Source organism: Puma concolor, chromosome C1 (assembly GCF_028749965.1).
Source record: "Puma concolor isolate L17-30 chromosome C1, mPumCon1.1.hap2, whole genome shotgun sequence".
Taxonomy (NCBI): domain Eukaryota; kingdom Metazoa; phylum Chordata; class Mammalia; order Carnivora; family Felidae; genus Puma; species Puma concolor.
In genome coordinates, this window is record NC_141674.1 from 105,404,272 (window position 1) to 105,418,629 (window position 14,358).

The 14,358-nt window shown below is 43.0% G+C and overlaps 1 protein-coding gene across 1 annotated transcript in view; it reads right to left on the reverse strand.

Moving 5' to 3' along the window:
- The window catches only part of OTUD7B (OTU deubiquitinase 7B), a 54,313-nt gene that overhangs the window by 5,009 nt on the left and 34,946 nt on the right, over window positions 1-14,358 (reverse strand). The window contains exons 3-11 of the mRNA XM_086718081.1: window positions 13,733-13,921; window positions 11,690-11,917; window positions 9,994-10,095; window positions 9,060-9,187; window positions 5,219-5,331; window positions 3,177-3,304; window positions 2,723-2,872; window positions 2,017-2,131; window positions 173-257 (exon numbers count right to left, since the gene is read on the reverse strand). Coding sequence (XP_086574207.1) covers window positions 173-257; window positions 2,017-2,131; window positions 2,723-2,872; window positions 3,177-3,304; window positions 5,219-5,331; window positions 9,060-9,187; window positions 9,994-10,095; window positions 11,690-11,917; window positions 13,733-13,921 — 1,238 coding nt within the window. The remainder of the gene's footprint in view (window positions 1-172; window positions 258-2,016; window positions 2,132-2,722; window positions 2,873-3,176; window positions 3,305-5,218; window positions 5,332-9,059; window positions 9,188-9,993; window positions 10,096-11,689; window positions 11,918-13,732; window positions 13,922-14,358) is intronic.

Consider the following 14,358-nt stretch of genomic DNA (forward strand, 5'->3'; position numbering starts at 1 on the left):
GAAAACAGAGGGCACTAACAGATAGAAAGGCAGGAAAAAGTGTCGTTTGGAACTTACCCAGTTATTCCTAACCTTGAATTACAAGCTACCATTCGGAAGGGATTCAGAAGGAGACCACCACCAGGTCTCCTTGGCTTCCCTTCATTGCAAATGAGGGCGCAGAAGTCCTCACCTGTGCATCAGAGGACACTGGGATCCACTTCACATTCATGTAGCCATGCAGCAGGTGCAATTTGACCTCTAGGGACAGGATTACACTGTGAGGAGGAGAAAAAGAATTAAAAACATACTGTGACCTTTAAAAGGCAAAGCAGTATGAGCCAGCTGGGAGATAGGATGGGAGAGGGCTACATGGCTTGGGACTCTGATGAGGTTGAATTCTAGGTCCACCAATTAGTGTTTCTATGGCCCGGAGGCAAGCCACTTCACCCTCCCTAAAACTCAGTTGGGGTTGATAATGGGTGTAGATAACATCTACCCTGTAGGGTTGTTATGAAGATTAAAACAGTATTTGGAAAGGACCCAGGATAATGTCTGGAATACAGGAAATACTAAACAGTAGCCATTATTACTGCTGCTAGTATAAATATTAAGAGAGAGTTTTTGATAGGTAGGTGAGAACATACTTTAAAAGCCATAAACTCTGAATTTTTAAATCAAACCCTCTCAATTGGATCCCCAGGGTCAGGGAACCCAAAGAAGGAAACACTGTGTCAGAGGGAAGGGCAGAACTTTTATATTCATACACTGTTCCCTGGAAGCTGTGGAGGGCTCAGGTAGAAGACTAAACCCACTGGAGGGCTTGGGGGAGGGTGACGGGCAGGGAGAACAAATCTTTCTGGCTATTTAAATTCCAGAAAGGCAACAATCCAGAGCAAACCACTTTGGCCAATTATTTAAAAACCCCTCTCATGGGGCACCTGGCTAGCTCAGTCAGTACAGCCTGCGACTCTTGTAAGTTTGAGCCCTGTGTTAGGTGTAGAGATCACTTAAAGGGTAAAATCTTTAGGGGCGTCTGGGTGGCTGAGTCAGCTGAGTGTCCAACTCTTGATTTCAGCTCAGGTCATGATCTCATGGTTCATGGGTTTGGGCCCCAAGTTAGCCTCTGCACTGGCAGTGAGGAGGCTGCTTGGGTTTCTCTCTCTACCTCTCTGTGTCCCTCTCCCATTCACTCACTCACTCACTCTCATAAATAAATAAATAATCAATCTTAAAAATTTTTTTTTAAAATAGGGGTGCCTGGGTGGCTAAGTCAGTTAAGCATCTGACTCTTGATTTCAGCTCAGGTCATGATCTCATGGTTCATGAGATCAAGCCCCGCATCCAGCTCTTCGTGGCATAGGGCCCGCTTGTAATTCTCTCTCCCTCTCTCTCTTGCCCCTCCCACACCTAGGCGCAGGCACGCTCTCTCTCTCTCGCTCTCTCAAAATAAATAACCTAAATTTTTTTTAAAATAAATAAACAAACACCCTCTCACTTGGGCTAGGAAAAAAGTGTGATTTGATTTTTTTTTTTTTTTAATGTTTATTTTTGAGAGAGAGAGTGCGATCGGGGGAGGAGCAGAGAGAGGGAGACACAGAATCCGGAGCAGGCTCCAGGCTCTGAGCTGTCAGCACAGATCCCGATGCGGTGCTGGAATTCAAAAACCGCGAGATCATGACCTGAACCGAAGTCAGACGCTTAACTGACTGAGCTGCCCAGGCGCCCCATGATTTGACAATCTTGATTTTCTGATCACTGTTTGGGAGACTGTGGGGTGTAACAGCAGAACACCCTTCATAGTATAAGGAAAGACCAAGTTGAGATCCCAGATTCCCATCTCTTTCGTGGGAAGACAAGGCAAGCTGCATGTTGCAAGATTCCTGGTGCCCAACACGTCCCCCACTTTTCCATCTTCCCCAAAACACTGGAGTCAAGATGTAACTGTCTTCCCTGTGGGCTGAGGAGAAATTCCCAGGGAAATGGACGCTTTTTGTGGAAGAGACTGCAGCCACCTAGCAGGTGGGCCTGCCTCACCTGGCCAATCGGACGTTGTCACTGTCATCTCTGCCCCACTCCCAGCCCTTTCCAGGGTCCACAGCAAAGTGCAAGGGCAGCAGCTTATGCTCCGAATCCGTGAGTGGGATTACAGCTGGGGAGGAAGAAACATGTCGTCAAGGAGTCTTCTTGAGGAGAGAGGAAGGCAACTGAACACAAACGAACTTCATTAAAAAGGAGGCTGAATTGTATCACAGGTCTCTAATGAGCTCGCTTCTCAGGTTTCACAAGTGAAATCCCCAGGCATTAAAAATGAACAGACTGGTTTCCCCTTACGAGCCAGCACACAATTTAGGCCACTAATCTCCATGACTCCCCAGCAGTCAGTCAAGGAACACTCACGATGTTCTTGCCAGTTAATGTGGGTTCGAGGAATAAGGCAAATACAGCAAAGCATCACTTGGAAGGTTCTGTGTCCTTAATACATTCACTCTTTACTCCAGAATGGGGAGCAGTAAATACAGGCAGGTTACTGTGTTCTCCCCAAAGCTGTTCTTAAAAACAGTATTTATTTTTAATTTAAAAACCCCGGTTTATCTTTAGCTTAGTAAAACCGTATCAATGTGCGTGGTCTGGGTTTGCGTGTCACTTAATTCTTTCCTGCTACATTCTCTCCCATTTCAGTTTCTCCAAGTGAGAAGAAAGCACCAAAAGACACCACAGACACTAACACTGCATTCAGCACCTTGTTCCTTGGCGGTCTCCTTCTGCTCCATGGACACAAGTGCAGAAAAGTGGGCCTGATCATAGGCGAGCACCAGAGGGGAGCGGTGACACTGGCTGGCTGGGACCTCCAAAGGCAGATAGATTCCCCCAAAGGGAATAGGGGCAAATGCTGCAGCAAACCACAAAGATTGTTATTCAGGATGTGTTCCTGCTTACAGGGTAATCCCCACACCCACTCTACCAAGTGAGTTCCCCCCTTTCATTAATTCTAACCCCTTGTTCATCATTCTTTCCTAAGAAGCCTCATCAATTAATCCCAACCACTTTGCTCTTAATCTCTTGAGAGTTTTGCACTGTTCTCATGTATACCTTGCTTCTCCCCAGGGGTCTACGTAGCCCCTTCCTTCCCTCCTCCCAGTGCTCAGCCAAGGCTCTGCAAACAGAAGGTGCTCAGGGCATGAGGACTGACTCACCTTCCCCACCAGAGTCCCTCAGCATGGTGTCGGCCACAACAACTATGGGCCTCCTAAGTACGTGGGCAAGGACAAAGACGTGGAATTCTTCTAGGCTCTCATACACGGGCTCCTCTGAGCTCTCCACCCTAGAGTTACAGGAGAGGAGATTGTGGAGGGGAAGGGGAAGAAAACACAACAAGACGCCCTTGAAGATCAGTTGTGCAAAGACAAAAAAGAGGAATGTCCTTTCCTGGTTTTCTCATCTTAAAGCTGCCACTGACATACCTGATTATGTTATGCTACCATGGCTATTTCTAATCCCATTTCACAGATGGGAAATCCAAGAAAAGAGATCTGAAGGCCCTAAAGTTAAAAGTTGTATTAGGAATCTGGAGGTAATCCCTCTGCTAAAACCAATCTTGTTCAACAGCCTTCCCCAATTCGCTTTACGCTATAGCTCAGTACACAGCTGTGTAGTTCCGCTTTACCCACTACAACCACCCACATACCATATGCATCATGTCCTACACAAACAAAAGAAACAAAAATTCCTCTTCCAAGGTCCATTCCGTGAAGAACAGTATCTCACTTCACCATCTACTAGTAGCCTAATCAGAAATCTGGGAAATATTTACCCTTTAATCTTCAGTTAATCACCGGGCTTGACCAATTCCATCTCTTCCGTGTCTCTTGTATCTACCTCCTCTGGCCTGTCTGCAGTCCACTGCTTAGTCACACCCATGGCCCTCTCTCCTGGATTCCCACAACTGTACCCAGTCTCACTGCCCTCCACTTCTCCACCCACTCTGCTGGCAGTATGTTCAAATACACGACTTTGGCTCCCGTCACTCGCATGCGCACAATACAGTGGCTTCCTGCCCCCTGAAGCAATGTTATTCAACACTGGGTGCTTGGGACAGATGCAGATTTCTGGGCCTGAGCTCAGTCCAACTCAACTGGACTTCCTTAGAGTAAAGGTCCCCAAATCTGCATTTAAAAAAATTTTTTAACGTTTATTTATTATTGAGAGACAGAGAGAGACACAGCATGAGCAGGGGAGGGGCAGAGGGAGGGGAAGACACAGAATCTGAAGCAGGTTCCAGGCTCTGAGCTGTCAGCACAGAGCCCGACGCAGGGCTCGAACCCACAAACCGTGAGATCATGACCTGAGCCAAAGTTGGATGCTTAACCGACTGAGTCACCCACCCAGGCGCCCCTCCCAAATCTACATTTTAACAAGTCTCCCAGATTATTCTTATGCACAATAAAGTTTGGCTAGGTTATCATTTTTAACTTTGTGTTTCAGAAAATTTCAAAATTTTAAACATTCACAACTAGAAAGAATATTACACCTAGACTTTCATGTGTCCATCACCCAGCTTCAACAATTATAAAACACATGGTCAAGGTTGTGTTCACCTAGACTTTGATCTATTTCCCTGTTAACTCCCACCCACACCCCCACCCCACCAGATTATTTTGAATCAAATCCTAGACATATCATTTCATCCATAAAATTTCCAGTTTCTATCTCTAAAAAATAAAAGATATTTAAAAACAACCACATAACCATAAATAATCACATTTCAAAATTTTAACAATAATCAAACATGTAGACATTGTTTACATTTCCCCAACTGTCATAAATGTCCATAGGTTCCCACTAGTTGATTTGTCTAAGTGTCTTTAAACTTAGGTTCCCTTTCCCTTTCTATTTTCCTTGCAACGTATTTATTGAGGAAAGAGAGTTGTCTGTCCTGAAGTTTCTCAACATCTGGATAGGATATGGTTTTAATTCCTTAACATGGCACAACAGAAACCTCAGCATAGCACACGAAACTGTGGTTACCCAGCCTAGTCTATCACTCTATACTACATACTCTGTATTCTGGCAACGCCAAACTGCTTGTAGTTCCTAGAACATACCATGCTGTTACACCCTTCTTTGCCCTTGCAATGGCCCCTCTCTTTCCTTCTAACAATCCTCTTAGCCTCAAGTTCTTCGGACACTGAGGACTCAGTAAAGATTATTTTCTACTCCCCCACTTAGCCATACTTACCCACCACAGTTGGCTCCGTTGGTACCTAGATGCATGCGGGGTTCACTCGAGGCAAGCTTGATCAGCTCATTCCATTCCTTCTGCCACTCATCCTCTGTGTAAACCAGCCCTGACTGTGTGAAAGACAGGCAGGAGAGATGAAGCAATTAGAGGCTAGGTTCTCAAGGCAGTAGCTGTTCAACTCAGTCACACTGTCCCACTGCCTATTCTCTTGGCCTTGGCTTATAATGTGTACTACAAAGTCACAACTCTTCTCCCTTTCCTAGTCAAGATCCACAGAAGTTTCGGCTCTCTCTCACACTTCTTCTTCTTCCACTCTTTTCCAGCCCATTGTGGTCTAGCTTCTGTTTCTTTCCTCAGCCTACACCCCTTACCCCATTTACTTGACTTCACCTAACCAACTCTGGCAAAGGATAATGACCTTCTAATTCCCAAATTCAGTGGATTCTTTGGTTCTCATCTTTCTCAGCCTTCACACAGATTTCAACTCCTTGTTAAACTTCCTTTTCCTTTAGCTTCCACAATACTACTTTCTCCTGTCTCTCTCAACTCTGTCCACCCTAGCAATATTGGTGTTGTGTCAACAATATCAGCAGCCTTGCTCCCTTCTGGGTGATTTCTTCTACTGCCATAATCTCATCTACTGCCATCTATATGCTCAGGACTCTAAAATGTCCCCTCCAGTCCAGACTTCGTCTTAATTTCTATATTCATATCCAGCTGCCTACTGAAGATGGCTACCTGCCCGTGACTATCTCAAACTCTATGGAGTCAAAACTGAACTCCTACCTCTTCCAACACCACACTCTTCCTCCTGTATTCCTGACTTAGTGAAGAGCACAGAGTAACAGCCAAACACCCAAGCTAGAAACCAGGGAGGGTACCAAAGGCTCCCCTCCTTGTACCCACTCCACACCTGGATTCCTTAGTCAACAATTATAAAGCATGAACTACTGTGATGGACCCTTAAATGGTATCACTACTCTAGTCTGCACTCTTCTCATCCACCTCCTACAATGCTAACAGAAAGATTTTTCCAAAATTAAAATCTGATGTTTGCGTCCTGTCACAAATTCTTTTCAGAACCGTCATTACCTACTAGATATAGCTCAAACTCCATAAGTATAGCATACAAAGTCCACTTCCTGGCCCCTACCCACCTCTCGAAGGCATCATTTAATTATCTGTAATTCCTTGAATGCACTGTGTTACTTTGTGCTTGAGCCTTCGTCTAGCTTGTTCCTTCAGTCTGGAGCAGCCTACTCCCTGCCACCTGGTGAACAGTTTCTCCACTGTCAGGACAGAATTCAAGTATTTTCTTCTCTGTAGCCTTTCCTAAATCTTCCGGGTAGATCCACTCCTGCCTTTGTGGTCTCCCTCCTCAACTGCTATATAGACTTCATCACAGAAACCATAACCTGTTACCCTGGTGCAATTATGTATTTACATGTCGGTCTCCTACTACTACTCTTACGGGCCAGGAGCACATTTTAGGCAACATGCTAGTGCCTATGATGTGATCAGTAATCGAGAAATGCATGCTGAATGAAACTATAATTTTTAGCAAAGGAATGGGAGAAGTGATACAAATAATTTAAAAATATCATTTGGCTTTAGAGTATACATGATAATTTGGGAGATGAGTCTGTGTTGTTAATTGTATTTGGCTTACGCTAATATTTACATGAGTTTATACTGCTTAAACGCACATTGACAGAGTAGAAAGAATCACACTGGAAACATGAAGGGCATGAGGAACAAATTTTAGAATTAAAGAGCTGTTATAAGCACATTTAATCTTAATAACAAAAAAGTGACAAAGCTATTTTCTGTTTGTAAAATTCTGTAACAAAGTTTTCTATTAAAAATAAAAAGAACAATGCACAGGCAATATATACTGGGTGCTCTGGTCACTCTCCGTCTTCCTCTCACCTATTTCAGCTTCCTGTTTTTATACACACAGCCACTAGATGGTGTACCCTTCTAGCCTGAGAATGTACTTACTGGTTTGTTTGATTTTTTTCTTCTTTTAAGTCTATTTATTTAAACAATCTCTACACTCAACGTGGGGCTAAACTCACAGCCCCGAGATCAAGAGCCACATGTTCTACTGACTGAGCCAGTCAGGCACCCCATCCTCACTGAATTGGTTGACACCAATTTCAACACAAAACAAGAAGCCCTGAGAAATCAAAACCAATTTAGTTTGTGTGGTATTTGGTCCTGATTACCCCTCGGTCCCTCACACCTCCCTCCATTCCCACGTCCAAGATGCTGTATAATACTTTAAATGGTCTCAACTAAAACACTTTTCTAGGCTACATTTTCAGTATCGAACTTTTACTTAATAGCTAAATGCTCTAGTCTGGCCTTTTCTGGACTCTGGAGTAGGCAAATGTAAGGTTCGGGTATGGAGTGAAGTCAGTGGTGAAGAAGGCCAACTCGAGACCGGTTCTGGCGCAGGCCAAAGGAGCTCTCCACGAGGTCCGTGTCAGCTAACCAGGGAGCGTGGGATTTGGTGGTAGTGAAGAGGGCCGTCCACTTGGCCTCACCCCTGTGCATCTATTTCCCCTCAGGAATCCTCTGGGGAAGACTGGGTGATCAAAGACAGCACTCTGATCTTAATACTATCCTAATTTTAACGACGGTTCTTTGTTTTTAAGAAAGAAACATGACACATTCTACCTACATATTTCAATCTTCAGGACATAAAATTCTAATAACTAAAAAAAAAAACAAGACAAAACCTCTTAGTTCTATACAATGGCCAGTTATGACACAGCAATAAAAGGTGACAAGAAAGAAGATGGAAAGAAAAAGGAAAGTTTCTGAAAAGACAATCCCATATTTAGGCCAGAGCACCCAGCCATAAAAATGGCAAAAAAAAAAAAAAAAAAAAAGACACACAAAGAGCATGAGATAAACACAGAAGACAGAGAAAACCAGAGGAAAAGGAAAGAGGGAGACCTGTTATCTTTATGGAAATGTACAGAATCATTATTATATTAAAGTGAGGGGTCGGCAAACTCTTTCATTGTTCTGTCATAACTGCCAGTCAATCTTTTAGGCTTTGCGAGCCATATGCAACTACTCTATTCTGCTGCTGTTCTAGTCTACATGAGGAAAGCACTTAACATAAACAAACACACATAAATGAATGGGCAGGGCTGTGTTCCAATAAATTTTTCTTCTTTTTTTTGTTTTATAAAACCGTGGGTGGGATTTGTCCCATAGGCCATAGTTTGCCCAACCCCTGTTATGGGGATGGAAAGTACACAGAAAATACAAACAGTCCATTGTTACTTTCTTATACAAAAGCAGTCTCAACATCTGCTGAACCCCTGAAAAGTACAATTAAAACTCAATTTAACAGGCATGTTTTTAAGATTTTCAAACAGAGTACATGAAAAGCAAATAGTACATACAGCCAACAACATTTTTAAGCATTTACATTTTTATAAGGATTGAAAACACAGAAGTCCTTAAAAATTGGTCTAGCCTTATTAGAGGCCAAAAAACCCAAAACAATACAAAAATCCTGTGGACTTGTCATTATCTTATTTTGCAAAAGACTGCTACTGAAGGCTTCCTGAGCACCTACCCGATGAGAAGCACAACATTAGCTACCTCCTCTATAGGTCTCGGCTTCCCCACACTAGTTCTCATGACTGTATCAGGCAGGCATCGGCCCTATGGCATTGTCTGCATTTTCTATAATTTCCAGGATTACAAGAGGAGCGCCAACTGATTAAACCCCAGAAGACACTGCCTACTGGGAAGCACAGAGCATTTTGTGTAGCTAACTCTGGGGAGTAAGGTGCTCCCACCCAAACTCCTTCACCTCCTTATTCTGCTGTGTTTGCTGCCACCTCCAGCGCCGTTTTAATGCTTCCTTCTCAGCTCCTTTCTCCATCAGTGCGTACAAAGCTTTACGCAACATCAAGTCCCGATCATGGAAACCCCACATGCCTGTGGCAAGAAAACATATCAGTAGGACACTTTACCATGACTTCACACCACTTATTAATTATGATGCACATACCCTAGCATGAAGGAAATCAGGCTGAAGGCCAGGTTCAAAGAACCCACTGTGACATAGGGGAGAGCGACTTAATCATGAAAGAAAAGATGTTCCCACTCTGGAGGTTCAGGAACTTCAAGAACTTAACAGTGGGGGAATATACCACGTCCTACAAACTCCTGATAGAAAGCCCCTTATTCCTGATGTAAGTCCAACAAACTAAAATACAGGGTAGCAGCAGATAAGACGGGTCTGGCACATGGCCATCAGCATCAAAGCTGGAGGGATGGTTGGAAAATGAAGACTTTTTAAAGATCTAAGGCAAAAGACATTGAATTATAAATAAGTTGTACAATTAAAGTAAGCAAATATCCCAGAAACCGATGAAAACACATCTTTTTTATATACCAGAAGAGTAAGCATTAAGTAGAATGATATCCACACATAGCTCTATAGCGCTTGTATGCTTGCTGCTCACTACTTCTGGGGGGCAGCTCTTGGAGCGGGACCCATGCTAAGTCCTGGCTTCTCCATATGTCCTCTGAACAAGGCTGAAAATCCAGGGCAGAGCTCTCCTCCATCCCGTCCCGCATGCCCATGTGCATGTGCACACACACGAGCGCGTACACGAGCACGTACACACGCACTGTATCATTACTTCTGCTTAAGATCAAGGTTAGCTGGATCAAGTCCTGCACATGAGATTTAATTCTATTGCTTTCAGAGGGTATGGAACACCATCTTCAAGACTCACCTAGGGAGGCTGCATGGAGAAGGCAGTTTCCATCCCCAGTAGTTGCCAAAGGAAGCAGCCTCTGGCAGGTAGGGTCCACACTCACCCACCAGTTCAAACGCCCTACAGAAAAAGGAGGAAAAGGAGAGGAGCAGATTATCCTTCCCACCCCCTTGCCCTCAAACAACTCCCAACTTGCCTCCACCCAAACTTGGGTAGGAAGCCTACCCAGAATAAAATCATCTCTGTTTGTCTTTATACCTTCGTCACTTACACCTAGTCCATCAGAAGCTGGAGAGCATGATTGGTTAGATCAGCAGTTGTTACACGGGGACCACTGATCTCATCGATACCCAAGGGACATTTGGCAGTATCTGGAAATATTTTTGGTTGTCACAATTGGTAGGGGGGATGCTACTGGCATCTAGTGGGTAGATGCCAGGGAGATTGCTAAACGTAATATAATGTACCAGGCAGCTCAAACAACAAAGAATTATCTGGTCCTAAATGTCAACAGTGCTAAGATTGAGCAACTCTGCGTTAGATGAGGAGGCCAAAGTCACAGGTTGAAATCTGTGTTGGCTACTCGCTCTGGCTCTGATTCCTTCACTCTGCGCCGGAGACCAGGGAATATTGTGCCGGTGAATCTCAGCACAAACCCAACATCAGTAAAAGAAAAACCAAAGCATGTAGTCCAAGTGTCATGTAAGTATCATCTGCATACGTGACAGTCAGCGTTGTCAGCTTGTATGTGGTATGACTTTAAAAACATGAGCAACAAGCAAAGTGCATGAAACACCTAAGAAAATGAGTCTCAGTCCTGTACAGTCATCCACAATTGCCAACCCATTATTCATATGAGGACAATATTTTATGAATCATGCTTAAAAGTTTTCCTGAATTACCGAAAAGTCTACAGAAAGAAAAATTGGCCTATAATGTCACTAAGCCAGATAACGTGCTAACTTTTTAAAAAAGTATAAATAGATGCACACAGTTACCGAATGAAAAATGAAAGCTTCTTACCCAGGCCCCTACTTCCTAGCCCCAGTCTTTCTTCCAAGGGAGTTTTTTAATACCTGACTAGCTTTTCCCAGAATTCCCAGCAGCCCCAACCCATCATATTAACTAATTTTAACAATAATTTAAGACAAACACAATTGTAAAGGCAAATAAATCTTTTGGGAAAGGTTCCAAGGGAGTTTTTTAATACCTGACTAGCTTTTCCCAGAATTCCCAGCAGCCCCAACCCATCATATTAACTAATTTTAACAATAATTTAAGATAAACACAATTGTAAAGGCAAATAAATCTTTTGGGAAAGGTTCATGTAAACAAATGGATCTTCTAAATTAATCACCATCGTACATCATCTATAGTTTGGGTCTTTCTGGTCACAAGGAGTTCCAGAGCCAACTGTAATTCGTTTGTATTTTTCTCCCCATGTCTGGATTTTTAGGCATTGATTACTGGGCCTTTCATGTGTATATCTGGTTTCCCTTCCATCAAACAGGAAATTTCCAGAGGAAAGTGTCTAATATGTGTCCTGAGAAGAAGCACCTAGCTCGGTGCATGTTTATCTGACTGATTCCTGACTCTGACTGCAGTCAGATCCCACACTTAGACTGGAAGCTATTGGTCAAGGCCAGCCCCTCCACGTGGCTGCCTCCAGGTGGAAAGCAGAGGGAAGGGCCTGGGAAAAGAAGCACTCACTGACCTGCCTGTTCCAAGGCAACCAACATGGACTGTTCAATAAGGTCTCTCTCTATGAAGCTGCGGAAGTCTTCGTTGTACACAGTGAGATCTGGAAGCTGGAAGGCACAGATGGGCATTTCCAGGGGGTGCTCACTGCTCCCCCCACCCCCACCATTGGAGGAGACATGGGATCGGGCCAGGGAAACAATGCTGGAGCTGGCGTGGGAGATGCCCCTAGACAGGCGTTTTTCTGCAATGAGAAATGGAGTTACCTTAGAACATACACAGCCCAGAGAACTTTCCACTCACATGGTGATAGTTACCTCTTGACAAGGGTTACCTCTTCTAGCACACGGGGGCTAACTCTGAATCTAACTGGCTGCCACATTTCCCAACCCTTTTTCTCAAGCCAAATACAAATGGAGAAATCTAGAAAGTAGTATTTTTGCAAGCACTTATATTAGCACCAAATATATATTCCTCTTTCTACCCTTTTTAAGAGAATTTGCCTGAACTTCTCCCCATGATTCTATCTTCTTTCAATTCCATTTCCCAACATAATAGGGACTCATTCAGTTGGCAACTTGGTCACTGTTTGGTAGGAAAAAGAGGAAATAAGGGAAGTGGGGCTTTCGTTTGGCTAGACTGAATCAAATAATCACTCTGATAATTCTCACTGTTTGGAGAACATAGGAAAGCATTTCCATTATAGAAAATTAATGATAAATCACCAGGGAACTTTCTCATCTACCATCAATATCATTTACTTACATTATTTACTACAACTTTTCTCGATACTCATATTTATCAGAACTGTAGAGGTACAGTCATTCTCACTTAACATGCCACAGAGAAAGACAATAACATAGACCGTGCCCCCAATCATTTCATTTGTTTCAATTACATGGCACTTACAATTCCCCAGCAGATATCCTGTGATCACAATCTGCTCAGTGTCATGTTACAATTCCTTTGCATGGCTTGAGTTATATCAAGATTATTAAAATCGCTAAAAATTATGTTGGGAAGTAGTTCTTAATACAATACTTGCCAGAGATGACACACAAAGTCAATCAAGAGTTGTCTAAAGTTATTTCATAGTGATGTTCTTTTTTAAACCATTTTTTTCAAGTATTTAAAAAGTACCAAAAAATAAAAATAAAAATAAATAAAATAAAAAAATAAAAAGTACCATAAGCCCATGGTAAAAAATCAAAATACCATCAATAGGTGCAAAGTATTACAAAGAAATCTCCCTCATATTCAAAATTTCTGATCCCTTCCCCCGAAGCAAACTTTTGGATCCTTTTAGAATTTTTTTATGCACACAGAAGCACATACAGCTTTTAAAATCATTTTAAAAAACACTAACAAGAACACACCATATAACTCTACTACATCTTACCTCTCTCAGTAGATTTTAGAGATGCTTCAAAAACAGCACATCAAGTTCTACTTAATTCTTTCCAATGGCTGCCGAGTACTCCACAACATAGAAGATTTTAATTTATTTAATGGACATTAAAGGCTGTTTTCAAGCTTTAACTTGTCCTTTTTTTTTCAAGCTTTCATTTCCAAGCTTTATGCTACATATGTGTATGTGTCTATTTATGTATGCATGTATATATTTATTTAAAGGACATATATATACGCCCACATGCACATACACATATATGATAAATTTCTAGAAATCAAATTGAGTCAGAGTACGCATGCATTTTTAAATTTTGATAGACACTGACAAATATTAACCAAAGAGGTAAATGGCCATAATCCTTTGAATTTTACCTTTATGTACCTTATCACAACAACTAGATTGTTCTCCTTCCTCTAGTTCTCTCCCAGTATCTGCAAAGGGCCTTACTACAGAGTAATATTCAAGATGCAGTGAGACAGTGCGGTACCTTCATACAGCGTAATCCCCATAATGCACCGAGACACACTGAGGCCACCTCAGTTTGGCAGGGGAGGAATAGGGTCATTTCCAAAGGATGACTCCATTCAGCAGTCCCCTCTCTTCCTTTCTATTCCATCTACAGAAACACCCCCTCAGTGACCCCAGTACCTTGAACGATGTCATCCTGCCGCTGTAGGGTGGGCCGGGGAGGGCGGGCAGACTCTCTATCAGAAAACCCTTTTTCAGGGGTCCTGGAGCCACCACTCCCTTCACTAAAGGGTGGCGGCAGGTTCCCAGCACGAACTTGACGTAGCTGTTCAAAATCACTGAGGGCGGCACTCACGTCCCAATTCTTTCCTGGCAGGAGACAAAGCAAAAAAGGGAACTGGGTGCTCAGAGTACAGGGAGATTGAGGAAAGACCTAGAACGATCACTCAAACCACCTTCTCAAAACTAGCAAGCATGTGCTCATGAGCGTGTCCATCATTCTCCCAATTCTTACCCTGCTTTAATTTTCTTCATTAACACTTCACTGTGCGGTATCACAATTTATTTATTTACTTGTTGTCTATTTGCTAAGTCAGCTCTGTGAGCACTGACACTTTGTCTCTGGACTGAAAGGGCCCACGCAGACCTAGTGACCTTGTTTGACAGCTAACACAGAGGAAGCCTAAAGAAAGAACGAGCTAGTTTGCACCAGGGACAAGTACGACAAAAGCCCAGGTCTCTTAGTTCTGAGATCCAGAGAGTTCTTAGCCTAGACATGCTCTAGGACGTCCTAGACCATCTGAAAC